The sequence below is a fragment of the Oncorhynchus nerka genome, linkage group LG9b, assembly GCF_034236695.1.
Source record: "Oncorhynchus nerka isolate Pitt River linkage group LG9b, Oner_Uvic_2.0, whole genome shotgun sequence".
In the NCBI taxonomy this organism is placed as follows: Eukaryota; Metazoa; Chordata; class Actinopteri; order Salmoniformes; family Salmonidae; genus Oncorhynchus; species Oncorhynchus nerka.
The window spans coordinates 20,799,050-20,826,962 of NC_088424.1; the positions used below are offsets into that span (position 1 = coordinate 20,799,050).

Here is a 27,913-nt window from a genome sequence, read left to right on the forward strand (position 1 = left end):
GTGTGATGTCAGACCACCAGGCTCTTTTTAATTGTTTCCTCTCGCCTACCCTAGCGTTACCCTACCTTACCCTATACCCTACTCTACCTAGCTTACCCCATCCTACCCTAGCCAAGGATATTGTGCTAACACTTGGGCCATAGGACTGTGGAAAATAATGTTTTGTAAAGTATTTGTTTTCTCAACCTGATGCAAACCCTCCTGTACTCTGTAGCTTGTCTGTTCTGAATGTTGATAGGATATTGGTGGTAGTTAAACCAGTAGTTGGTGCCAGTCAGAAACATATGGGAAAAGGTGTAGTAGTTAAAAACAAAGTACCTGTTGTGAAAGGTGTTCATACTGTATGTAGTTATAACCAATACTAGTTCAACTGTTCCGTCTCTAGGTGGGTAGACTCATTAGACTGGTTGGCTAATACAGACAGAGTGCAGAGTGATAAAACACACTAAATTCAGCTAAGGACATTTTTTTTGTCAGTCATGTTGTTTTCTTTTGGACGTTTATTTGATGAACTTTTCTACTGCAGAAGCAATGCAGAGCAAGAAATAACACAGGAAAATGGCCTGGCAGTCATGGGTGGGACCAGGGGGAGAATGTGACCTAGAGTGCATTGTCTCGAGGAAGAAAGGGGGTAATAAAGAGGTGAAGTGCAGGCAGATGAGGATGGGGGTGGGGGAGCATTAAGGGCGAAGGTTTTAGGGGTATACACTTTAACATTTCCCCATTCCCTAAAAACAACAGTGTGGCCTCTTTCTCAGGACACATTTCTTTCACCAGTTCAAGCAGGACGAAGAAGAAAATGTATATTTGCTGGGTAGGGAGTTGTTTCTTCTGGAAGTAATATAAGCTTAGCTAGCGTTATTACTATTGCAATAGTCATGTAGATTTCCCAAAAGGTTTGATATTTGGTAGTGGGTAGAATTAATACCACCGAAGAGCACCACGCAGTTTTGAATAGTGCATTTATAGGGGAAAATAAAGGTTTACAAGTATGTACTTGTAGGCTAGCCCACATTAACTAAACCCATCCTTCTCGACACAGTTTTGGTGATCTTGACAGACATGTACACACAGACAAGCTGTGCAAATATTGCAACGTGCCAGGCCGCCATATGTTTTAGAAAGAGACTGTGTAGAATGGGGGAAAAGAACATATACACAGCATGAATGAGCTACTCCACATGGCGAGCAGTAGGTACCTTCCAGAGCCCTAGCAGCACAAGCCAGGCCTTTCGGAGGGGAACATGTGGACGTTTCAATGTTTGGAACAGTTATCTAAACAAAAATGCAAGGTAAATGCTATAATTCATCAGAAAATACAGTCTTCCAGTTCAGGGCCTGCTAAAAGAGAAAGAAAGCTCTATGAGGCATTATTGGAGGTGAATGGAACGCCACAGTGCCCCAGCTAGATAAATAAACTCCAACTGCTGAGCCTCAGACCTCACCAGTAGAAAGAACAAACAAGGCCAGAGTCAACCTGGGTCATTTGAAAATGTTTATTTCACCCCCCCACCCTCTCCCTCCATTCATCCCCCCCACCAATCTGCAGTCCTCCAGCCTCAGTCCTCTCCTCAAGGAGCAAACACATGAGCTGAATACTAAACTTCATCAGATCCCTCCATTACTGAAGGAACCGTCCACTGTGTACTGCATTAATACACCATGCTAATATCCTTTTTGGATATTTACAGTGTTAGAGCAGTGACTCGTATAGCGGTGTAGGCTTTCCCATGTTGCATGGTGTTTAGTATTCCAAGGTATATAATAGAGATGAGATTTTATGGTACTTGTCTTTTTTACATTTACAGTAGTGCATCACATTTCAGCACTGTATGTAACCGTATACCTGTTTAGTGTCCTGTATTTGATGTTGCTTGAAGGTCACTGTAGACACTGGGCCCATTTTTTGGGGAGTGCTGAAGGACTATCTATCTCTGTTATAGAAAGCACAGTCTCACACATCTCCTGTACACTCTCTGTGTTTCTTGCACTTTGACACTTTTTATATCATGCCAAAAGAGATTGTTCTCCTTGGTCCACTGTAAATATACACCAGTCACCGTTTTTGGGGTAGAGTTTGCCTGTTTTGCCCCCTCTGGAAAAAGAAGAAGGGAGAAAAACATTTTCTTGGTATTTGGGGGGAAATAAATGGTGCTTGGGCTCAATAAATTCATTTCTAGGCTGAATGAGACCAGCAATGTGGAAAATGTTTGCCTTTCACCATTGGATGAATGTATGTTTCAACCACACATTAAGCTGCATTAGCAGCCAGTGGAGTGCCTAATGTGACTATTTTTCACAGCAGCCAACACTAGGGATGATTAGCATAATTAGTACAGGCAAGGCTATACATATGGAAATAGCAAGTGCCTAACTGCCAACACCAGTGGAAATGTATGTCAATGCTGACAGAAGTATCAAGATCTGAATAGATTGTAACTGAAGCAGATTATTTTTGCCTTTTACTTTTGATGGCATTTTTACAGTTTTCCCTCTCAAATTGAACTTCATTTGTCATCCTCTCACTTTTTTTTGAAGGAATACCTCAAAATGTCCTTTTCCCACCCTGTCCAATTCACACACTCTCCCCCTCAAACACGGACGCACAGACACACTGTATTTCTATCGGTAAGGTAGAAAGCCAAGCCCCCCAACGCCTGCATTGTTTTATTTGCTGGGAAAAAGTCTAAGGTCCATTTGCTTTTGTTGTGAAAGTTCCCTCTTTATTTTTTCCTGTTTGTTGGGAAACATCTGAAAGAAATTCAGGAGAGGAGTGACAAAAGCCTGTATTCAATCTCTTCTGCCCTGCCTGGATTTTCTCTGTATAAGGAGCTTCTCCATCTGCTAAGTAACACATTGGACTGGGATGGGGAGGTGCTGCAGCACTTGGTAAAGGATGGCCTATTAAAGAAAATGGCAGTAGAACTGAAGCTTGATTTCAATGAAGACTTGTTTCGCTGTGCCAGTCAGGGCCAAATCTATCCCTCTGGTTTTATACTGCATGCTTTTTAAAACCATGTTAAATGGATAACGAAGGGCAGGGAATGGGCAAGATGAGGGACTGACAGTTCCTAAGCAGAACCGGTCCAGCAAAGTCTACTTTCTGTGTGAATGTATAAGTGAGGGAGTGGGTGAGTGGCGAGGCTATGGGTGCATTTGAGTGTGTACATTTTGTGTACTATAATCTGTGCTACGTTACAGGTAAAGCATGGTAAAGCATGTCTCTTCCTTGTGGGACTTCCTCCAAAGCAGCATGGATCCTTTCAGTGGCTACATAATCCAGCTAATCTGGCCCACAACACTTTGAAGGTGGTCTCTGCTAATGGAGAGTGGATTTGGACCTAGAGCTAACATGTGAATGGTGTTGCTGCTGGTTCAATCCTATTTGTTAATTGTTTCAAACAGTTGTGTTTTAGTGACGGCGCCTAACAGCCTCTGAGCCAAGCTGGAGAAATAGCTCGGCTACATGTGTGGGACTTCTTCCACATTTGATTGGATACATTGTGCTGTCTGTGACCAACACTTTTGGAAGATACTGTTTGAGTTTGATGGCAAACGTTTACAATCACTAAACCTGTGCACTAGTGTAGGCAGACAACATAGCATACAGGCAGACATGGAGAGGAAATACATTGATACAGTACAGTATGGCAACGGATCCCATACACAGACAGAAGCTCTTGACGACCACCAATCACGGAGTCTGAGGTTTTATTTTAACATAAAATATCTTGATGATAATATTTTTGTCCATTTTTGCAGTGAATGTAACAAATTAAAGGCCTATTATTATTATTCTAAACATTCAGCGTTATGAGAGTAATGTTAAATTGCTTATAATACCATTAATACCTCCACCTGTTATTCAATTTGGATGACAGGTTGGAAACCACTGCAGTATGGTAAGGAAAGGGGGATACCTAGTCAGTTGTACAACTGAATGCATTCAACTGAAATGTGTCTTCCGCATTTAACCCAACCCCTCTGAGTCAGAGAGGTGCGGGGGTCTGCCTTAACCGACATCCACGTCTTTGGCGCCCGGGGAACAGTGGGTTAACTGCCTTGCTCAAGGGGCAGAACTACAGATCTTTACCTCGTCAGCTTGGGGGTTCGATCCAGCAACCTTTCGGGTTACTGGCCCAACGTACTGATGTCTCCTGTGGTCTCCTGAGGTCTGTGGGGCTGGGCTAGGCTGGGTGGTGGTGGGCTGGACATGAGGGAGATTAGAGCTGACAGGGTCCAACAGTGGTCTGACACCAAGGAGCAGGGGGCTCCTTCTCCTTGGTTAATTACATGCCACTTTCTATACTGCCCACTGAGAGGGGAACTAGCACTCGCACATACACACACATCCACACAAGCCTGATAGGCCTGCCTGGCCCTGTGTCCGGGCTTTGGGTGGGAGGCCTTCTCCCTCATACCTGCTACCGTTGCCTGTCTGTCTCTCTGGCCAGCCCCAGCCTAGTCCCACTGAGAAGCAGTGAGAACCCCATCTGGATGGAGATGAGCTTTAGCATAGGAATGGCTATTGCAGGCAGTCCTCACTCCAAAATGCCCAACGCTATAAAAAGGGTTGATTGATGGATCGTGTCCCTGCATATGCTTAGAAGATGAGATGGACCATAATTGTGGATAATTGGGCTGTATGGGGATGTCACCTCCGGGGGTTGATGTGAAAAATGGAAGAGAGGGAGAACAAATGGAGGTGCTTTGTTTGGAGCGCAGCACCCTGAGTGGCTTTGTGAAGAAGTATGAGCTCTCTGATCTCTTCTACCATGTTATGTTGATATTATTTACAGTTATCTGATTTCCCCGTCCAATATGGGATTGTTGAAGGATAACTACGTGTTACGTTTTGACAGTCTCCTCATGAAAAATGATTTGGGCCTAATGCTTCACATGTGATTTCGCTCCACTTTTAATGTCAAATATTCAGAGAATCACAGGCCCCAAATTCCATACACTTTCCTCAAACCTTTCTGACTGCTTGGTGAGAAGTATTTGGGCGACTGTCTCTTTAAGGGCTGTTGGTTGCAGGCCGAGCGGATAGGAGCAGAGCGGAGCAGCCTCCATCTGGTGAGTGGCTGAGCTCTCTCTCTCTCTCGGAGCAGAACAGTGACTGAGTGGCGAGGCCGGGGCTCTAGTTGGGTGGTCCAGATGGGCGGAACAAGACACAAATAGCTATAATTTACTTCAGGAGCCCTGTAATTACAGGCCCAAAGATTGAAAATCAGTTCCTGTAGATGCCCCCAATGTATTAAATATGAGCAGAATGTCCCAAGTGAAACAAAAGTGTCTGTTCTTAAGCGTGGTTTGATTCTGTGAATTCACAAAGTCAACTATGAAGGCTATGAAGGCTAGAAGAAAGCCCAGAAAGATTTTCCAACCCAGTTATAATCTAATCTTACACTTCGAGAGCCGGGGAGAGGATCGTTTTTTCTTCTCCCTCAATTAGAGGAGCTGCGTCTGGATTGGGTAAGGTGGTGCCAGGAAGAGAGGGAGAGGGGAGACAGAGGGAAAGAGTGGAAGAGAGAAAGCCAGGGAGAGAAGCTGAGAGGCGAGGTGGCTACAGTGAGAGCCAGCCTCTGCAGGATTGTCATGTAGTGGAACACGGAGGGGCAGACGAGCCCACTCTGATCCAGAGCGGTGCGTTTCATGTGCCCTTGGCATTGCCGCAGATACCCTGCTCACTCTTTTCAGGGCAGCCTCTGGTAATTACGGGGCTGGACTCCAGAGTTTCCTCTCAGGGCTTTGATGCTTTCATCCCGGCTCTGCATACCAGATCAACAGCATTTCTGCCTCGTTGTTCTCTCCCATCCAACCCTGCTACCACCTTTATCTCTCTCTCTCTCTCTCTACTAGAATCTCCCTCTCCTTCTCTGATGGGTTAGTTCTGGTATGGTGAAAGTCTGCTGTAAAAAATCGATGGTATGTTGTGCCTTCATTTTGTACTGAAACAGTCTGACTAGGCTAGAGGCTGTGTTTTTGACCGTTGTCAGTTTCTTACATGATCAGGTCCCAGGTGAAATAGACTGTGAAACTAGGGATGGTGGTGCTGCCATTCCGTGCCGTGTTGTTGGTGATGGGGTTTGGGGTTTGGGCACCAGGGCACAGTGAGGAGGAATTCCCTAACAGGACACATCTGTTTCACAGAGGGAGCCAATGAGAAGCTTTGACCAATTTCTCTTGGCTAGACGTCCTGTGTCTGAAGTGCCTTCAAAACCAACACGGGCAAGGGCGTTGGCCGATCTGTGTTCATGTGTATGTGCAGTGCATATGTGTACTACACTCACTATACTCACGCCACAGTCGTTTCAATACAGGGATCCAACTCGGAACTTGTGTGTGTGTTTGCGTGTCTGCAATTCTTGTTGCACTAGTGTGATTATAATATGAGCCGTGCATAGTCATATCCAGCAGATTTCTCTCCCTGTATATCTCGGTCTCCCCCCCCCCCTCCCCTCTCTGCTGTGGGTCTCTGTATCCTTTGGACCTGTGCCAAGGCCTCTGGTTTGAACTACACAGCTATTTAGAATCCAAGTCTTGGGGAGTCGGAGGAGGAGGGTTGGACAGAAATATGAAACTTAGAAAAGCAGCCTAATTAGTGGCTTTTTTCCCACTACCGAGGCTGCAATTAAATTAAACTATGAATCTTAAAAAGCTTCATATCTATCCCCAAAGCCCCCAGAACTGTACACTCTGTGGACCTTTCTGTGCTTCATTCGCTCTGTTGATTGATGTTTTAGCTTGCATCATGCTTCCTCTGGAGTGGTAATGAGGGTCAGTTGTCTTGTCAAATCGCAGCGCAACGAAGAGAAATAACCCAATAGCTCTTATATATGTGGGAGATGAGTCTTTAACCCAATCCCCCCCTCTCCATTTCTCTTCTTCTTCTTCTCTCTTCTAGCCGGTAGCCGAGTGAGTCGGGAGCTGCGCTACACCAAGGAGAAGCAAGGAGAGGAGTCTGTGTTCACGTCGCAGATGCTCATACAAACCCCCAAACAGGAAGGAACTAACATTCTAACCCAGGATGCTTTGCTGCTTCACCTGGAGGCAGCGCTCTCGGCCAGCAAGGTCCAGGTGTCTCTGTTTGGAAAGTAAGTAGACCCATGGGTCACTGGGGATTACCCTACAACTAAATAAAAGGGGGTTGTCTGTGGTCACATATCTGATGTTCTGTATGTCTTCTCTCCTCAGATCATGGGATCTTAATAAAATATGCTACAAATCTGGAGTCCCTATCATAGAAAATGTCATGATTGAAAGGGTAAGTTGAACAAATGAAATATCCCTCCCTGTTATTTTCTGTCCATTGCGATCACCATGCATGGTTTTGGTTATGGATCTGTTTTATGTACTTTTGATCATGGATAATAACTGATGACTGTATCCATGTTTTGCAGATGATTGACAAGCTGTTCCCCTGTATGATTGTTACCCCACTGGACTGTTTCTGGGAAGGTGCAAAGCTCCAGGGGGGGTCAGCATACTTACCGTAAGTTCCAGAATATTTGTCCTTCAAATGGCGCAAATGATTTTCTTCCATATTACTTGGAAATACAGAATGTTTTTTTAGTGTTTTCAAAAATCAGCTATCTTGAATCCCAGTATTAGAGTTACGTTAGGGCCCCTGTCCAGCTAGCTTGGCCCCTTTCACCTTATTTATACGTTGGGTTTGGCAGGGGCCAGGGAATGTGGCTTGGCTACAAAATCTCAATTGACCTCCTGGTTCTCACACACTCTTCTTAACAAGAGGCTTTAGTTTGGATCCAATACAGTGGCAGCAGTAATAACCTACAATGGTGGCAGTAATAACCTAACATCAAGCTGTGACTAAAGAGCCGGTTAGCCCTGTTGTTAGGAAGAGGCCTACTTCAGTTGTCACCTATGCTTCTCCTGTCGTCGTAGCTCTGAGTGGTCTAACACACGCGCACACACGCACGCACGCACACACACACACACACACTCACACACACTCACACACACACACACACACAGTCCACCAGCCGAGCAGGGGAAGGCCCTCATGGAAAGGGGACAGGGAGAGGGAGGGAGGGAGAGATGGAGGGAGGAGATGGCTGCTACTGGGTGGGTTGGTAAAGGGGGGGAGGGGAACCTTTGGGTCAGACAATGGTAAGCATTCTTTCAGTTTACGAGTGAGTGTCCATCAGTGAGGGGGCCCTGGAGGGGGGCTCAGCTTTGTCAGCAATGGGTAACACTGTGCATTCTCATGGTAATCGCCCGGGCTCTGAGCTGTAAGTTGTCCAACAAATAAAATGGGCATTATGCTTGGTCCCCAAAGAGCGTACAAGAAATGAACAGTGGAGTTTGGTTATTTTAAGATGCTTTTTATCATATTCCTTGCGGGGGAAAAAATCCCAAAAGATAAGTATCACACTCTAAATTGATATTTCAATAACTCCAATTGTTTTCACTTTCCGCATATCAAATATATTGATTATAAATTCAGGTAAAACCAATAGTTCAGTTTAAGGATTTTGAAAATAGTTTTTTGCAGCCACAGGCGTGCACATTGAACAACAAACAGTGTTTTCTCCATTCACCTGGCAGGGAGCTCTCTCTCTGTCTCTCTCTCTCTCTGTCTCTCTCTCTCTCAATTCAATTCTAAGGGCTTTATTGCAAGTGAAATAGATGTTAAATAGAAATGAACAGTGAACATTACACTCACAAGAATAGAGACATACAGTACATCATGGCAATGTACGGTATTGTAAAAATGTGCACATAGTTGAAGTACAAAAGGGAAATGAAATAAACATAAATATGGGTTGTATTTACTTTTCCTCATGTAGTGTGAGAGGAGAGAGAGGGGGAGGGCCTTTGATGATCACAGATCCACAAGTATTCCCCTAAATCACAGTGGTGAAATATTTTCTTAAAAAATGTCTGTGTTGTTATTTATTTGCCATTTCTTTTTGCTGCGCTGAAGAGAGCTCGGGGGTGGCCTGGCCACTGAGGCTAATGTCCCCTCTAGCTTCCGCTTCAGTTCAGCCGAGTTTTTTAATGCAAAAAGAGGGAGAGAGGGAGAGGGAGAGAGAAAAAAACTTGAGAGAACAAAGAGCAGCAATCTATGGAAAAACAAAAGGGCCTAGGCCGGTTCACTCAAGCAAAAAATAGCAGATAAAGGAGCCTCTCTTTGCAAGCAGGAGCAAAGGCGCTTGGTATGTGGGAATGGGAGAGTAGCAGCTTTATTTGAAGCCACTCTCTTCATGAATCATTGGAGTGAGGTTGGGCCCAGAGTTAGGACACTTTGGGGATTCTTTTCTTTCTCTACCAACTCAAGTAAATGGCCTCAAAGTATTTAGATTATTTTATTTATTTCTTTACAGCATTTACTTTTTATATGATTGGTACAGCATTATTTTATGACTTGTAATGGTCTGAGTTCTTGTTTCTTGTATATTTTTTGTTGTTGATAGTTTGATTATTGGATTTTTTTGGAGGTGTGAGAATGTAAATTAAAAATAAAATAATTCAATCGACCAAGGGGGATATATATATATATATATATATATATATATATATATATATATATATATATGTAAATGGTACAATTTTAACACAGGAAGGAGGGAAAAGTAAAAAACATTACGAGCCGGGAGACATTACGACCTTACGGAGCCGAGGCCATTTCTGGTTGCGTGGTGTATTATGGGTAATGTGGTAGAATACAGATGTTGCAAGGGCAATCCTGTAAAGCAGAGGATGCTTCCTCTTGACAAGTACTCTCTTTGTACTGGTGGGAGCCACTGAGTTAGCGCACTGTACTAAGTTTACTTGGTACAGCAAAAGCTGTCAACTGACACCAAAGAGTTATCCCTCAGGCCACATAATTGCCTGCTCCTTGGAGAAAATGATAAATGTAGCATGGAGGAGGACCCAGAGGCAGAAGCAGCGAAAAGCCTCAGGATTAGGCATTTTGAAAGGCTCTGTGAACATCACACCACTAAACAGCGTGAGATGCAGGCAGGCAATCAACCCAACAGAGAGAGCACACAGACAGACTCCCTGCTCAGCTACCCACCAGCCAGCCCTCTCACTGCTCCACTGCAGCCTTATCAAGATGTTTAGAGGCAGAGAGGTAATTGTTATGACTCGATGCACAAAGTTAAGAAATAGGCGCGAGCAGCCTGCCGCCGTGTTTTTCCCTCCGCATTGTGGCCCCCGTGTAACAGGATAATAAACGCTACTTTATAAACGCAGTATCTGCAGCTCCTCGTCACCAGGGAGAGCCCAGCAGAGGCGGGGCAAGATCAGAACCAGCCAGTAGCATACAGGAAGGGAGATGGGGAGGTGTAGGTACGGTGGCATGGGTGCAGCTGAAGGAGGAAAGGAAAGAAAAAGGGAGGGGCAGAAAGAGCACAGCTGAACTGGACTTAACAGGACTGTATATAAAGTGATTTCTATAGCCATGGCATCGCTCTACTGTGCCCTGCGACTCCCACTGAGCCTGTATGTTGTTGTGTTCCTCTACAGGGGGATGCCGGACATCCAGTGGATGAACCTGGACCCTCTGAAGCTGATGGAGGAGCTCAGCCAGTTCACCAGTCTGGAGGGCTTCAGGGAGATGCTGGACAAGGCCCAGGTGGGCCACGCCTACATGAACCGCCCCTGCCTGGACCCCAATGACTCCGACTGCCCCCTCAGCGCACCCAACAAGGACCTGAGAGAGGTAGGCTGGTTCCACCCCACCCCCCCCTCCTTTTAAAGAGGAGGGTATTCTTGTGAGCCCGATGTGCCTGGTTGTTAAATAAGCTAACTGTTAGCTCTGCCTGTCTGTCTCCCTCCCTCCGCAGAGTCCTGACATTTCTGGGCAGCTCCAAGGCGGTTGCCACGGCTTCTCCAAAAAGTTCATGCACTGGCAGGAGGAGCTGATCCTGGGCGGTCGGGTCAAGGACACCCAGAATGCTTTGCAGAGGTGAGAGCGGGAGGGGGTGTACACCGTGGACAGGGGGAGATTGAGGGCGAGGGTAGTGAGGGCCTAGCTAGCACTGAGGAATGCCTCTGACTCCTAATAACCTCACACATCTGAGGAATGCCTCTGACTCCTAATAACCTCACACATCTGAGGAATGCCTCTGACTCCTAATAACCTCACACATCTGAGGAATGCCTCTGACTCCTAATAACCTCACACATCTGAGGAATGCTTCTGACTCCTAATAACCTCACACATCTGAGGAATGCCTCTGACTCCTAATAACCTCACACATCTGAGGAATGCCTCTGACTCCTAATAACCTCACACATCTGAGGAATGCCTCTGACTCCTAATAACCTCACACATCTGAGGAATGCCTCTGACTCCTAATAACCTCACACATCTGAGTAATGCCTCTGACTCCTAATAACCTCACACATCTGAGGAATGCCTCTGACTCCCAATAACCTCACACATCTGAAGAATGCCTCTGACTCCTAATAACCTCACACATCTGAGGAATGCCTCACATGAAGCAGGATCAGTTTCCTCCTCTGACCCCTGCGTAGGACAGACCAATTAAACATGATGGACAGCCACATAAACTAAGGACAGATTTGTTGTTGAGGAGAGTGGGAGAAAGGTAGCCTGCCCTTTTAAGTCAGAGAAAGGAAAAGGGGACACCAACAATCATTTACAATACAGTACACATTTCCAGTGCTAAGGATTTGTAAAACGTCTTGATATACTGCCGTATGTGTGAGACATGATTCCTGGGCTCTTTTGAGTATTCTGAATACTTTCTTTCATTTCAATTGAATTTAAAACCACAGCACAAGTATGAATGGAGTGACAGTGTTGGGCCACTGCCCGGATCACGACCCTGGCAAATCTGGAGGGAAGTGATACAGTCCTTTAAAGCCACAGACTTTATTCCATGATTTGATTTACGGTAATCTCAATCACATTTTTACCCCAGAACTCCCACATCGGTGCCAAGTCGCCTTCAGGGCCATCTGTGCTCGCTGTGGAAAGGCAGCAGGACACCTGCTTTCCCCCGTTCAGGAGTTAGAGCCTGAGAACACTAGCCAACAGCTGACTTCTCCACCCACGTACACTATATACAACCACCTTTTGGTTTATATGCCACAGATCAGAGTATGTAATATCTATGACAGCCAAGACAGGAGTCTCTTGACAAGAGGACTCCTAAGGTTCCTCTGTAGTATTTGGGGGGGTCTTGAATGGGGGGAACATGACTCCTGTGTGTGGCTTGAGCTCACTTGGCCGCAGGCGTCTGACTGTGTCTCTCTCTCTGTCTCCTGCAGTGCGGAGGCACTCCAGACCATGTTTCTCCTGATGAGCCCCAAGCAGCTCTACGAACACTTTAAGGACGACTATGAGATCCATGACATCAACTGGAACGAGGACAAGGCCACCGCCATCCTGGAGTCCTGGCAGAGGAAGTTTGTGGAGGTATGTGTGGGTCAAAAGTAGTGCACTAAGTAGCGCACTATACCTGTTCAATTTGGGACGTAGCCTATGTTTCTGGCCCCTAGCTCCCCCGCCTCTGCCACCTGCACCTTTCACCAACCTGTCTCGACCCATTTGAGTAATATACCGGCAAATAAGAAATCAGAGAGCAAATCATAGTGCGTCCTTAAAGTTGGCCTCGGCTTGGCTTGTTTTTCCCCTACCCTTTTAAGTATGAGTCATCCAGTTTACCTGCCACATGCATAGAGGAGGGGCTTTGGCCCAGGGACTGCAACGTCTGCCTGAATTCCATCAATCCTCAGCTGCCTAGTAAACGGAGTCCTCCGAGGAGGCCACTGACAGACTCCCAGTTATAGGAACAAGCTGTTTTTGTGATAGCTGACACCCAGCATGCTGACTGAATGGCTGGGGGGTCATGCCTCGAGCAATACCAACTCGCAGAAGAGGAAGAAAGAGGGAGAGGAGAGAGGGAGAGGAGAGAGAGAGGGAAAGGAGAGGAGAGAGAGGAAGAGAGAAAGAGGGAGAGGAGAGAGAGATTGGGAGATGAGGAGAGGGGGATGGTCACTGTAAAAACAAAGTGCAGGGTGTTGGGTTCCCCTAAGGTTGTCGGCCATTCATGTTGCTGATGGAGTAGCTTGAGAGACCATGTGATCTCATTTGATCCCCCTGACCTTTGCTCTCTGGCATCTGTGGTCATTATTCCTGTTGTCAAGCTTCATAGGGGCTCAGCCATATCTTGTTTGCGTGTTGTTGATTTAAAATATGAAGTCATCTTTGAAGAATACATTGTTTGTATGGGAGAAGAATATCAAGAGGAATTGAAGTGTTAACTGACATGACCTCACAAGCCACAACCCAAACTAGGTCACTACTACTGGTGTACTTAATTAAAATAAAAAATAAACTGTACATTCTCTTTTTGACCCCTAACCTGTATTTAAATAAAGTGATTTTATTTTCCCTCCAGGTGGCTCATGGCAGTATCCCCCAGAACTCCACTTCAGAGATCCACGCCTTCTCCACCACCACCCTCAACGACATCATGAAGTCCTTCTCTGATGTCAGTGTCATTCGGGTGGCTGGAGGCTACCTGCTCATGGTAAGTAGTAACCTACTCTCGCTACTGTAGGTTCATCATAGATGTCAATAGTTCTATACTGATTCCTTTTTGCCTGTGCTGAGTTCAAAGTTCAAACTCTCACCCTCTCTCTTCTCTCTCGTCTTAATCTAGCTGGCCTATGCCTGTGCGACCATGCTCCGTTGGGACTGTGCCAAGTCCCAGGGGGCCGTGGGGCTGGCTGGTGTGCTCCTGGTGGCTCTGTCTGTGGCAGCTGGCCTGGGGCTGTGCTCTCTGCTGGGCCTGTCCTTTAACGCTGCCACCACACAGGTTCTTCCCTTCCTGGCTCTGGGGATTGGTGTGGATGACATGTTCCTTCTGGCCCACTCCTTCACTGAGACTGGCATCAACATCCCCTTTAAGGTAAGCTAGATACCTCCCCTCCCCATGCCCCCTAGTTCAATCACCTGTTGACCCACTGTAACCTTGTACTTAGTCTCTGTCCCAAAAGAGAGACACCCTATTCCCTATATAGTGTACTACTTTTGACCAGCCAGGGCTCTGGTCAAATGTAGTGCGGTATATAGGGAATAGGGTACCATCTGTGATGCATGCTTAGTTATGTTAGTTAGAACAACAACAGTTACTTATATTCTCTGGCTTGTCTGGTATTAACTGTTGGCTGTGTTTTGTCTCTGCAGGAGAGAACGGGGGACTGCCTGAGGAGGACTGGCACCAGTGTGGCGCTCACCTCCATCAACAACATGATCGCCTTCTTCATGGCAGCCCTGGTCCCCATCCCAGCACTGCGTGCCTTCTCTCTGCAGGTACTAGGCTGTGCTGTATGCCCCGCTGTGTTTACACTGCCTAGCTCTGCCATGGAACCAGTAGTGCCAGGCACACACACCAAGGGAAAACACACACACACCAAGAAAAGTGGGCCGCAGGCCTCTGCCACAAAGAGAAAGAAAAACTTTTCAGAAGTGACATTTATTCAGAGGGGGATCTTTGTTCTTTTCTCTTCCTCTTTTTATTGCTCACTGCACCTACAGTGCCAGGACAGCCCCCCCCCCCCCCTCTCAAGTGGGGAGGGTAGGGAAATAATCAGAGGAGGAGTGGATCAGTATATCACTGGGCCGTCAGCCTCTAGCTCTGTGATCTTCCCGCCTCCCCCTGGGTGGTCCGTGGTTCCTTGAAACCATACTGACTATAATGTCACCCCCAGGGCGGTAGAGTAGGGAGGTAGGAGGGGTCCTGCACAGACTCGCAGAGAGAGCAGCAGCAGCAGCCTTGCGAGTCCCCTTTCCTTTACCTCAGTTCCCTGGCTTGTTGACTATTTTCGCTGGTGATTTAGGGAGCACTTTTTTTTTCATTCTGGGACTGAATCCGAGGCACTAAAACAGCAAGGGAGCTTGAATGTAAAGCCCTTTTTTGTGGAGCTCAAGCGGCAGCTGTGGAGTCGGGTGGCGGCGTGGAGCGATGTCATGAACAGGGTTGGCCCCTCTCCTAAACAGTATTTCTCTCTCTCCTTTATTTCTCCCCCTCCTTCCCCCTCTCTTTCTATCTCTCTCCCTAGGCGGCCATTATTGTGGTGTTCAACTTCGCCATGGTGCTTCTTATCTTCCCGGCCATCCTGAGTTTGGACCTGCACCGTCGGGAGGTCAAACGTCTGGACATCCTATGTTGTTTCTACAGCCCCTGCTCCTCCCGGGTCATCCAGATCCAACCCCAGGAGTTCTCCGATGCCAACGACAACACCACCCATAGCCACGCGCCTGGCGCCCAGACTACAACGACCTACACAGGCTCCACCATCACCACTAGCACACAGATCACCACCACCGTCCAGGCCTTCACCCAGTGTGACGCTGCGGGCCAGCACATAGTCACCATCCTGCCCCCCACCTCCCAGATCTCCACCAGCCCTCCATCTGTGGTGGTGGCCACCTCCCCCGCTCCCCCTTCCCCCACCGACCCCTACGGCTCCCAGCTCTTCACCCCCTCCAGCTCCACGCGGGACCTCCTGGCCCAGATGGACGAGTCCAAGGAGGCCAGGGAGTGTGTTCCTCTCCTTCTTCCGCTGGAACCTTTCAAGCTTTGCCCGGGACAAGTACGCTCCTCTCCTCCTAAAGCCAGAGAGCAAGGTGGTGGTCGTGGTCCTCTTCGTGACTCTGCTGGGGCTCAGCTTGTACGGAACCACCATGGTTCATGACGGACTCTACCTGACCGACATTGTGCCCCGCGACACCAAGGAGTACGACTTCATCAACGCCCAGTTCAAGTACTTCTCTTTCTACAACATGTACCTGGTGACCATGGACGGCTTTGACTACGCCCGCTCCCAGCGTCTCCTCATCCAGCTGCACAACTCCTTCACCTCGGTCAAGTACGTGGTGAGGGACAGCGACCAGCAGCTACCCCGGATGTGGCTGCACTATTTTCAGGACTGGCTAAGAGGTAAATACAGGTTGCCTAAAGGAGATCTTGTTTTATTTCATTCCAGAAGCCCCATAGTGATTCTGTTATTAGGCCTAGTCAGTCAGTGTGTTTGAAAAGGAGCTCTGTTTGTGGATTCTTCCCCTGGAGGTATAGCGTTTTAGTGATGTCAGGGTCTTTAGAGGGAGAGGTTGGTTTTTGATGTTTACCTTCAGTGTAAGGACGAGGGTGGAGGATGGGGGGGTGAATAGGAGGTGAGCGAAAGCCTGCGGCGGTGAAAGTTCACCCCCATCCAGCAGGGCTGGAGGCTAGATGATGTAGAAGAAAGGCCAGAGGTTATGTCCCTCACCTTTTGGCCTCTTCCCTCTGGCTAAAATATATTGGAGGTCCTAGACTAGTCATGCGGAAGTATTAAGCTATGAGGCGAATCGAGGCTGGGCCGCGGGTAACCAGGCCAAAACATGAGAAACAGAACTCTTCAATCGATTGAGAACTGGAGTGACATGAAAGACTCTCTCTCTCTCTCCACTCCTCCCTCCATGCTATTTCCTTTCTAGTCAGGTTCTCCCTGTAATTAGAGAAAGGCTGTCGAAACTGGTTTTTAACTGCCGCCAGACTTTGTCATTTAGAAAACACGAACGGCTTTGCTGGTTAGTTTATTCAGCCCACAGACATATTAGGAACAGAGATGCGTGTTTTTGGATGTGTTTGTGTGTGGTTTTTGTAGGAGGCTAATGTTCAGAACACTCTGTAAAACGTCTTATTTTACTTCGATGACTCATTCTAAACGCACCATCGTGTTTTCACTACTCTAAAGTATAACTCCTGGCATAGTGCTCCAAACATCTCAGCTTATGTTGTGGCCCTGTCAGCTGTATAATATAATAAACATGAGAATGTGGTGGTGGATCAGATCGGTCTAACTCTGTGCTCTCCTGTGTTCTCGCTCCTCTAGGACTGCAGGCTGCCTTCGATGCAGACTGGGAGGCAGGCAGGATCACCTGGGATAACTACCGTAATGGCACTGAGGATGGTGTTCTGGCCTACAAGCTGCTCATCCAGACCGGCTCCAAGAAGGACCCCTTCAACTACAACCAGGTGTGTATTGTCACAGTACCATGCTCCTACTGCCTTCGATAGAACTCTGTTCCCCAGGTCTCCCTTGGGAAAAAGGTCTTCTGACCTCAATGGGACTTCCTGGTTAAGTAAAGTTTAAATGTAGCTTGAATATATTTGATGGTATAGTCCGGCTACTGAGAATGCTAACCCCAGTCCCTCTCTAAATGTCTAAAAGCTGACTTCGCGTCGTCTGGTGGATGAGGACGGTCTAATTCACCCAGACGTCTTCTATATCTACCTGACTGTGTGGGTGAGCAACGACCCCCTGGGCTATGCTGCCTCTCAGGGTAACTTCTACCCTCACCCCCGTGAGTGGATCCACGACAAGTACGATACCACCGGAGAGAACCTGCGCAGTAAGTCTCCCACTTGGCCTCTCTTTAAATTCACATGAAAATGCACCTTTTTTAATGAAGTTTCTACCATGAGCCAAGGTCATATGGTCTAACCTCTCGTGGTGCATTGCAGTCCCTGCCGCAGAGCCCCTGGAGTTTGCCCAGTTCCCCTTCTACCTGAACGGCCTGAGGCAGGCATCCGACTTCATTGAGGGTATTGAGAGCGTGCGCACCATCTGTGAGGAGTTCACCCGTAAAGGCGTGCTCAACTACCCCAACGGGTACCCCTTCCTGTTCTGGGAGCAGTACATCGGCCTGCGACACTGGTTCCTCCTGGCGGTCAGCGTGGTGCTAGCCTGCACCTTCCTGGTCTGTGCCATCCTCCTGCTCAACCCCTGGACCGCTGGCATCATTGTAAGTCCCCTCAGCTCAGCCCTCCTCTCCTTCTCTTTCTCCTTCTCCTCTTTCTCCTCCTACTCCTCCTCCTCCCAGGCCTCCCTCCCTCAGCACAGCTCAATAACCCTGCCACAGAGGGAGCGGAGGCCCCATCTCTGGGGAGGGCCCTTGGCGTGTTGGCCAGAGGGTGCTGCTCACACCCCCCAGGCCTTTGTCATTCTAATCTGTTCTGGCTGGGTTTAGAAAAGGAAATGCAAAGGAGCTCTCCTGAAGACTTTACCTCCAGCTCCCTTTGTCAAAGATTGGGGACAGGACGGATCTGCCCAGTCGCGACCTTGGCCTGCTAAACCCATCCATCAGGCCTGGGAGGGAGACGGCCTGTCAACTCAGCGGCTGGGAAACATTTCACAAAGCCTGGTGGTGAGGGGAGGGTCCCTGGGCCGCCCGCCTGGTCAGACCGCACTGAAGGGTGACTCTCGTGACCGACCATTGGGGCTGTAGTGGCACAATTCAGTCAGTGTGGCACAAGTTTCAGTTGGAATTGGAATGAATGTAACTTCTCTATTTAAGTAGTCAGTCCTACTGGAAGACAGACTGCACAATCTTCAGAGAGATTGAGAGAGGAGAGAGAGATAGAGAGAGAGAGAGAGAGAGAGAGAGTGAGCGAGAGAGAGAGGGAGGGAGGGAAGGAGGGGGGAAAGGTCCTTTCAGGCCTACATGTGCACAGTCACATTGTCTCTCTTTAAGCTGGAGCCTCTATAGTTTCACTGCTTATATGTGGCCGTGCAATAAAACAGAGTTTTATCATTTCCAATTTAACCGTGACCAAATTGGGACCCCTGCCAACATCAAAGGTTCACGAGGCTAAGAATTTTCAAAGTCCTCTCTCTCTATCTTGTTAAAAAATAGGGGAATATAACCCCGAGAGAGGGAGCAGCCCGGGAGGGTGAGGAAGAGGACTAGGGAGAGTGGGACTAGGGCCTGAGTGTAATTCGATGTCATGCAGATGACAGTGAGATCCTCCCAAATGTCGGGTCAAATATTCTGTTGTGTAAGACTTAACTCTTACCTAATAGAATCATGGAAACAGGCACTGAAAGGTTGTGGGTGCAAGACATGCTGTGAAAATGATCTCTAACATTTATACCTATTCTTTAATGGATGTGTTTCATTGTGACTCCAGAGTTTGAGGCAGTGTCTAACCAACCCGTGTTCCTCTCCTCAGGTCTTCATCCTGGCCATGATGACGGTGGAGCTCTTCGGTATCATGGGCCTGATCGGCATCAAACTCAGTGCCATCCCAGTGGTCATCCTCATCGCCTCTGTAGGCATCGGCGTCGAATTCACCGTCCATATCGCACTGGTAAGCATTTCGCTGCACCTGTTATAACATCTGAAAATGTGTGTATGTGACCAATAAACATTGATTTGATTTGATTTTGGTACGGATTTCTCCTCCCTCACTCTATGGACAAACTAGGAGAAAGTCAATGAAGATAAGAAGTAGAGATACACTACTACCATGGATGGAATGATGATGTCGCCACGAGCCACTACTTTTTCCCCATGAGTCTGTTCTGGACAGCCTGACCCTAACCCTCTGCCTCTGTCCTCTCTTGTCCCCAGGCCTTTCTGACGGCCGTAGGGAATAGGAACAGGCGTTCTGCGGTGGCCCTGGAGCACATGTTTGCCCCTGTGATTGACGGGGCCATCTCTACTTTGCTGGGAGTCCTAATGCTGGCTGGCTCCGAGTTTGACTTCATCCTGAGGTGAGTGTGAAAGGCTCCAATTCCTCCTGGGCAGATTCCCTCCAGTATTCCATATGTCGCCTTACGGAGGAAGTGCTAGTGTTGTGTTTATGCTACTGAAGGGGGCGGATGCATGGAGACAGTTGTCTGTTTCCCTCTGGGGGAGGGAGCCAGGGTGGGTGGGGGGCCACAGCGGTGCATGCAGGTGGGAATGCGCTCCCCCCACCTGGCACTGTCTGTCAGTCCTTCGTGCTGCTGCCTGCAGGCCTCGCTCACCGCCCAGCGCCCAGAGGCCTAGTGGCCCAGAGGCCTAGTGGCCTAGTGGCCCAGAGGCCTAGTGGCCCAGCGGCCCAGAGGCCTAGTGGCCCAGAGGCCTAGTGGCCCAGAGGCCCAGAGGCCTAGTGGCCCAGAGGCCTAGTGGCCCAGCGCCCAGAGGCCTAGCGGCCCAGAGGCCTAGTGGCCCAGAGGCCTAGTGGCCCCACCCTCACAGGAACAACAAATGGAGAAAACATCAAGGGTGTTGAACAGCTGCTCATAAACATGGACATGTTCTACTACCCACTGAGGGGTGGTGACTCGCACACACCACACATATGAGCACAGACACACACACACACACACATACACGCAAACATGAGCGCAAACACACACACATACTATTCTCATAAGGAATCTGTAAACTTTCCAATCATCCGGCTGAAAACATTTCTGCCCAAATAGGGCACCACAATAAAAAAAAAGCCTGGGTTTGAGCTGGTCAGTGGTACCCCTACCAGTAGTCACCACCACCACCTCCAACCACCCCCCACCACCACCCTCACCCCCCACCACCACCCTCACGGCTTCTGTTGGAGGGTTCTTTTTCACTGCTAAAATGCTTCAGTGGAAAAAAGCAAATAGCAATGTTTTTCAGCTGAATCTGGCCTCAGCTGGAACCAAACCACAGCCTTGAGAGCAGCCTCAAACAGGCCCATGACATAAAAATTGCTTACTGAGAAAGCAGGGCAGCACATTGAAAATATAAATACGCTCAGGGTGGCTTTTTGGCAGAAACGCTCCAAGCATTCCCATTCTGTTTTTGTCAAACGACATGGAGGAACTGGAAAGGATCGTTTTTCCACCAAAAAGGCAGAGAAGGGAAAAAAAGAGGAGAGGAGGAAGGACAATAACAACAGGGTGGGAATAGAGAGTTGTTAGGAGGAGGAGGGTAGGTGGTTCTAGGAGAGTGGTGGAGCTTGAGAGGTTGGTTGGAGAGCTAACTGTGTGCGTTGTGGCGGTGGTCTAGCAGGCAGCAAGAGGAGGGCATTCACACTAGGAGGTCCTGTTTAGATGTAGCAGAGCAGAGCCGTCCCTCTCACTGGGGAGTAGCATAAATACGTTGTTGTAAACATCTCCTGGCGGTGGTACACTGAATAAATAGGCCAGAAAGCTCAGCTGCCCCTATCCAAAGAAGCCAGCCCTTCCAACCCCCGACTCCGAATGGAAAAGATTACAGTTTCTATAAACAACAGAATTCCTAACACTGTCTTCTTTGGAGGGAACGTGGATGGTTAAGGGTCTCTTTTTTAACCCTTAAATAAATCAAGCTCCACTATCGGAATGTTGACGTAGTAAAATAAACGCGTGACTTTTTTCCTCGACTTTTCACGGATGCAGGATGGTCATAGTGAGTGGCTGTATCTAACGAGTTGAACGGTAACTAGAGGTGAACACTGATGGGGGTTCCTGTTTCATCTGGTTTTCTGCTCTTCCTTAGGGCATGTGTGTTTTCATTTGAAACTACTTTCAAGGGCATAAGAAGTGACCAGTCACATTTGTGCCTCTTTTTGAAGTGAGGCATGGTCATGGCTGAGAAGACTGAACTGAAATGTTTGGTGAAGTATTTTGTCATAGCAAGTTAAAGTTGACTTCCCAGAGTAAAATGGAGCGGACTCCATTGGCCTTGTTAAAGAGACAGACACAGGGAGAGTGGAAGAGTAAATGGGAAGGCACAAGGGGAGGTGCACATGAGGTGCAGAGAAAATAAAGATACGCTCGATACCAAACTTAAAAGTGACCTTCCCTTCTGAGGTGTGACACCAACAAAGCCAGAGTGGTAGATTCAGGCAGGGATGAATGAAAGTTCCAGAATGCTATTATCCTTGTTCTTGTTTTTCATGATCCACTCTATTTTTCTTACTTAAGTCTGGACCGCAGTTAAAAGAGCCGAGCCCTCTGTTTTCTGTTAGCGTTTAAGTGGAGTCCTCTCTAATTTTCTCATACACTCTTTCTTGTGGCAACCGCAGCCCTTCCTCAGAGCACAGAGAGGCTCACAGAGACCCAGGCAACCTCACAGCTCTGTGGCCCATTACAGAGCACCCTTCACCACGCAATCATTTAGGGCAGAGCTAGGAACCACAACAGCTCCATACAACTCCAAGAGAGACAAAGACGAGGCTCTTAACAGTACTACGAGCATCAAAGGATGTTTTAGTTGGAGCATGTTGAGAGTCTGATTTACCCCCTGCCCTTAACACACAAACACACATTTTCTTCCAGAGCAGCTTCCCATCCACTCCGGTTCCCTTCAGATACTAGACAGAGTATACAGTTCCCTCTCTGTTCTCATCACGAAGGGACACTGACTGTATATACACTACATGTATCTCTACTACCAATTGTGGCCCACTCCACACACTGACCAACAGTAGTAGTATTCAATATAAAACACGATAGTAGTAGTAGTAGTAGTAGCGCTGAGTGAGACTCATCCACCCAACAGGACTTTGTTTATCTCTCTCATGTAGTGTCTGTGAGGTGTGAGGTGACGTGGCTGACATAGGCAGGCAGGAAGAGCAGGCAGGAAGAGCAGGCAGGCTCCACTGGCCAGCCCAGTATAAACACAGAGGTGCCTTGCCCTCGCCACGGTGAAATTGGAGCTCATTGACTTCAGATATTAAGTTGTTGAAGGGAAAATTACATTAGCGGCAGCAGCGGCTCGGAGGCCAGAAGAGGGACACTTCTTCTCCCCAGCCTGCAGTGAGACAGGGAGGGGAGGGAGGGCCCTGGCGTTTCTGACGTGTAGGATCTGCTGGCTAATGTAAACACATATTTTCAGGAAGTGGCAGTGCTGTGGTGATAGATGAGGGCTCCCAGACGGAGAAGATGGAGCCCAGGAATTTTCTTCCAACTTGTCAAGTTGCCAGTAGTAGAGAGGGACGGACAGAGGGAGAGAGGAAATGCAGGGGAAGGGAGGGAAAGAGAAGGAAATGGGGCCAAACATAGGGCTTGAGAGAGGGTGGTCTGATTCTACCCCCCCAGCTCTGCAGTGTCCTCCCTTCCAGTGTGTCCTCGTGTCGCCTGTTTACTAATGTGGCTGAGTGCTGGTGGCTCTGCTTATTCCCATTCAGAAGGAGCCTTGGTGACTAAATGTTCTCTCTGTGTTGGTTGTGCTCCAGGTACTTCTTTGCGGTGCTGGCTATCCTGACCGTGCTGGGGATCCTGAATGGACTGGTGCTGCTACCCGTGCTGCTCTCCCTCATGGGCCCACCCCCGGAGGTCAACCCGTCCGACAACGGCAGCTGCCTGTCGCCGGAGCCCCTCTCCCCTCCCATGACCCACCACGGCTACTACGCGGGACACGGCCCACTCAGCCCGCGACAACAGGCCTTCTCAGAGTCCTCCGAGTCAGAGTGCTACTCTGAGACGACTACCACGTCAGGGATAGGGGAGGAGTACAAGTACGGTGACCGCAGTCCTTACATCACCCCTCCTACCTCCCACATACTGCTGGAGGCCAGCAAGAACCCCAGCTTCCCCAAGCTCACGGTATGAAAGCACCCCAGTATTAGTTGCTACTTCATACATAATACAGCCCAAATACAGTATGATGTGCAATACATTGTTATTAACAATGAATATCATGATTCTAATCATGTCTGTTATTGTTCTGCTCTTCCAGGTGGTGAAACCGTTCCAAGGGAACCAATCTGTAACTGCTCAGAAAGAACTCTTAAATGAATCTTCTCCGAATGCGGTTAACTCGGTCAGCTCTCAACTCAAGCAGTGGGATAACAAACATGATTACAATTCTGAACAGGGACCCAGGTGGGAACATTTACCCAGTGACAGGACCCAAGGTCCTGGGAGGACTAATCACTGTGGTCCCAGGTCTCAGACACACAAAGGGCCTCATCAGAACAGGACTAAGATGCCGGCCTATAATGGCGGTAACGTGCCCAGTAGTTCTGTTACTACCATGGTTACGGCCACGGCCTCGGTGACTGTGGCGGTGCACCCCAGCGTGCCGGGGGCCTACCAGGGTTACATGCATGAGGGCTACGAGGACAGTGAATCAGACTGTTTTAAGGACACTAAGAGGACTTCACAATCTTGTGGGAAAGCTCCCCAATCTTCCAAGCGTGAATCCTTGGAGCTTCAAGACCTGGAATCTGTACAGAACCACTATCAGGCAAACCAGACACAAGGTGAGTCTAACACTGAAACTTAAACACACTTTTACATACTTGGACTTTCATTTTATGGTAGATCAACATGAGGCTATATTAGAATATTTTCACATTAACATTCTGTACATAGGCTGTCTGTGAATATGTCTGTGTGTGCAGCTATGACTGGTGTTCAACAATGTTTCTCACAGTTTTCTTTCTTCCTTGCTCTTGTGTTCCAGGTGGCCCATGGATCCAGGCAGCCAAAGATTGCTAGACACCCTGCTACCCCACCCTGCCCCTATGTCTGGAATCCTTCTCTGGCTGCCTCCGATACCCAGCCCGTTCTCTTTGATCTGTACATAGACCTCACACAGACAAGAGGATTTATTTGTAAAGATATTAAAAAAAGGTCTTGTTTTAAGAATATATAAATATATGAGTATATATTTTAATACTAAAAAGAGGGAAACAACTATTTAAAAGAGTACTGTATAACTTGGCTATTCTCTTGTGTAGAGTCAGATATATAAGATGATTGGGGGGAGGGGGGAGGGGGGGTCCTCCCTTTGTATAGATTTAGAAGATGCTATATGTAAAACAGTTCAGAGTCAGGGGTTATTAAGATATTAGGTTGTTGAAAATACAAGGCCAGTGTTTGTTTTTGTTGCTGCTACACTTCAAAAAATGGAAATAATTTGCAGTACCCCCTCCCCTGATCTAAGTCGAGAATTAACTTGATATATTCTAGATGTTCTTACACTGAGAGTGGAGGGTGCCTTATTGATTAAGCTCCATAACACACATACACACACACACTAGCTATGATCTATTCAGATGATCCATTGTTGGTCATTGATTGCACTGTACAAATACAAACAAGCTCAGTAAATATTTTCTTCCTCTTCTACCAATAACAACCATTGTGCCTTCACAACACCTACCCTCTTGGAATTCATAAGCACAGTATATATATTCAAAGTTGGATGTAAATATGATATCTGTCCTGTTTGTTTGAGAGCATCATTTCATACCTTTTTTTTTCACGTTTAGAATCCCCTGATATGTACAAGACGTGTCTTCATTTACTGGTGTGATATGATGCAAATACTATTAGCAAAACAATAGCATATTCTCCTTTGGTTTCTTCCATAATACACAGGCTGCTCATCCAGAATAAAGGCCGTGTTCAGACAGTAAATTAATATATGACCATGTATTGGTCCATTTCAATCACCTGTAGCTCTGTATGTCTGTATGCAGTCAGCAACTTGACTTGGTGTCACTTTGGGTTGAAGTTTCTTGAGCGTCGTTCATTGTGTCCCAGCTCACTGGCATGTTGCATTATGATCGTTGTCTCGTTGTTATTTTGCAGTCTACATGTTTTATTACTTGAAGGAGCTATGAGAAGAGGTTTTTTTCTTTCCTGGGGTTATCTAAGCTGTACTTTGGGTAAGGCTAACTTTGTCATCCCCCCCGTCCCCCCCGTCCTCCAACTCAACTGGGGTCTAAGGGGTCATATTTGACTAATGCTGGTTGTTTACCCAATTTTATTCTGAAAGGGAATTTATATCAAATGCAAAGGGAGGTTTTTGTTTTCTTTTAAATGTTTTGGCTGCTTTAGGTTTGTGGTAGACATTATTTCAACCCTGTGCAATTGTTGACTAGGTAGTGCATTTTGTGCAGAGAACTACTCCAAGAACCACTTACTGTCTCTCTCTCTCTCTCTCTCTCTCTCTCTCTCTCTCTCTCTCTCTCTCTCTCTCTCTCTCTCTCTCTCTCTCTCTCTCTCTCTCTCTCTCTCTCTCTCTCTCTCTCTCTCTCTCTCTCTCTCTCTCTCTCTCTCTCTCTCTCTCTCTCTCTCTCTCTCTCTCTCTCTCTCTCTCTCTCTCTCTCTCACGTCGTTGTAGCTCACATGCAAGCCAGCATTTCTGTGATTTTGTTTTTGTTTAATTTGTACGTTTGTATTATGGACAAAGTTCAGTCGTTCAGTATTGGTCACATCACTGCCAATTTAAATGCAGGGAAATGTAATAGATTTAAGTGGCAGCTTGGGTTTCTTTGGTACATAGAGTTATGAAAGAAAAATAAAGTAGCTACTGTGCATTCTGGAAGTAAACAACAAAATAATAAGAGAACAACCTACATTCATTCACTGCTTCAATACAGAAATACCTGAGTGTGTAAGTTATATGAGTGGGAGGGTGGGGGTTCGTTCAAATGTGTGTCATGCCATATAAATTATTTATATAAAATTTTATTTTTGTAGTTTGTACAGATGTTAGTCACTAGACTGAAGTTCTATTTTTAAAGAGTAAATATATATTATATATAATTATATCTATTGTTACAGATTTGTTTTTTGTTGTTTTTGTTTGTTTGGTTGCTATTATTTTTGTGAGGGGTGGGAGAGCGGGGGGGAGTGGGAGGGAGTTGTCCACAATGAGTAGAGGGGGTTTCAGACAGACCCTGTTTTGTTTTTGTTTTTTGGAGAGAAGGGTACACTTGGAAAATGAAGGAGAGGTGTGGCAGACACTGTCCACCATGTTACGTTTCCTCGCCTTTCCTTCTTCATTTAATGATTTGAAGTTGTACTCTTTTTGTCGATGTCTAAAACACTGTGACTTCCGAAAACTATGCTCAAGAAAAACCCTTGTGTGACCATTATTTTCCCTCACCTTCTATAGGAATTGAACTAACAAAATAAATTCAAATGAAAAAAAATCCTGTCTGTTTCAATGTGTCTTTTCTCAGTCAACTTAGTCTGTTATGGTTTATCTGTTAGCTTCTATTAGCAAAGTCAACAACTTAATGCCTCCCTAGGTCATCTTACAATTCTTAGACTTCCTGCTTCATTGTTACGACTCCAACACCACTGTCTCCCACAGGCCCACCTGTGTAGATGAAAGCTCTATGCTGTAAATTCCTCTACTTCCCACAACAACATCTCAGTTGTCAGCTACCTTGGGCCTGTCTGAATCTGATATGTCTGGGACTTCTGAAGTTACTGTCGTGCCCCTAGAGCCTTGGGAGAGGGAAGGTGGGTGAGAGGAAGGCTCCTTCAGTATTAAGTACACCGTGCATTACCTTCCTCAACATATTATACTGTGAAAGGAGCTTCAAAATGCTAGGATTTAGTCAAAATGAAGCATGTAATAAGCACTATTTTATTCCAGAGAAAAGTCCAAAATTCTTACAGCGTCTACGTAAAAGCACATGTATTACCAATACGTTACAGTCATCATTTCAGATAGAGGAATCAATGTGAAAGTGGTTATTCAAAGAGAGTGTATTGTCTACTTTCTATTTCCCATAATAGTTTATATTTAAAAAAGTAGCCGTCACTATTTACAGCTGCACAGAGGTGCTGGCGACCATGAAGTGGGAGAAGATGTTGCTTTCTGACCTCTATTGGTCAGCGTAGTGTTTGCTGAACTCCGTGGAGTGCTTAGGACTGTGCGACTGCACCGCACCATCTGGTTAACCTCAAATTGTGGTTTACAATTCTCCTCCAAACAGTGTCCAGACAGTCTGAAACCTACAGGGCTCTTCTGTCTCCAACCCAGGATTCACTCTCTCTCACCCTCACAAATGTAGTTTAATTGAGACAATGCTTACAATATGCATGGCTGGATGCATTTAGAAAGAAGCAGTAACACTCCATACTAGGGGATAAAAGCAAAACGTCCAGTTTTCGATGGCATTAGTTCAGTCAAGTTGACTTAGATACGTTTTTCCAAACAAATAGAAAGCCACGGGTTTTTGATGATGACACTGGAGGTCTAAGGGACACGTTTCACAGCTCACAGAGTTTGGTCCTGACATAGTTTTAACTGCTTCTTCCTGTGGACCTCCGTGACGTAATGTATGGTTTCAACAGTAAGCATCAGGCTGATGGTGGGAGTTGATATGGCACTGCTCATTCATGCCTGCTCCCTGCCTGGCACAGCTCTGACTGC

The 27,913-nt window shown here is 47.0% G+C and overlaps 1 protein-coding gene across 1 annotated transcript in view; it reads left to right on the forward strand.

Moving 5' to 3' along the window:
- Positions 1-25,734, forward strand: part of LOC115114417 (protein patched homolog 1-like) — a 30,410-nt gene extending 4,676 nt beyond the window's left edge. Inside the window, 19 exon segments of the mRNA XM_029642627.2 lie at positions 6,908-7,097; positions 7,198-7,267; positions 7,404-7,495; positions 10,498-10,693; positions 10,818-10,939; positions 12,271-12,418; positions 13,404-13,535; positions 13,668-13,916; positions 14,195-14,320; positions 15,070-15,563; positions 15,565-15,950; positions 16,885-17,027; positions 17,224-17,404; positions 17,517-17,797; positions 19,005-19,142; positions 19,406-19,548; positions 22,965-23,334; positions 23,468-23,993; positions 24,197-25,734. Of these exon segments, the coding sequence (XP_029498487.2) occupies positions 6,908-7,097; positions 7,198-7,267; positions 7,404-7,495; positions 10,498-10,693; positions 10,818-10,939; positions 12,271-12,418; positions 13,404-13,535; positions 13,668-13,916; positions 14,195-14,320; positions 15,070-15,563; positions 15,565-15,950; positions 16,885-17,027; positions 17,224-17,404; positions 17,517-17,797; positions 19,005-19,142; positions 19,406-19,548; positions 22,965-23,334; positions 23,468-23,993; positions 24,197-24,231 (4,022 nt within the window). The 3' untranslated portion in view covers positions 24,232-25,734.
- The last annotated feature ends 2,179 nt before the right edge of the window (positions 25,735-27,913 follow it).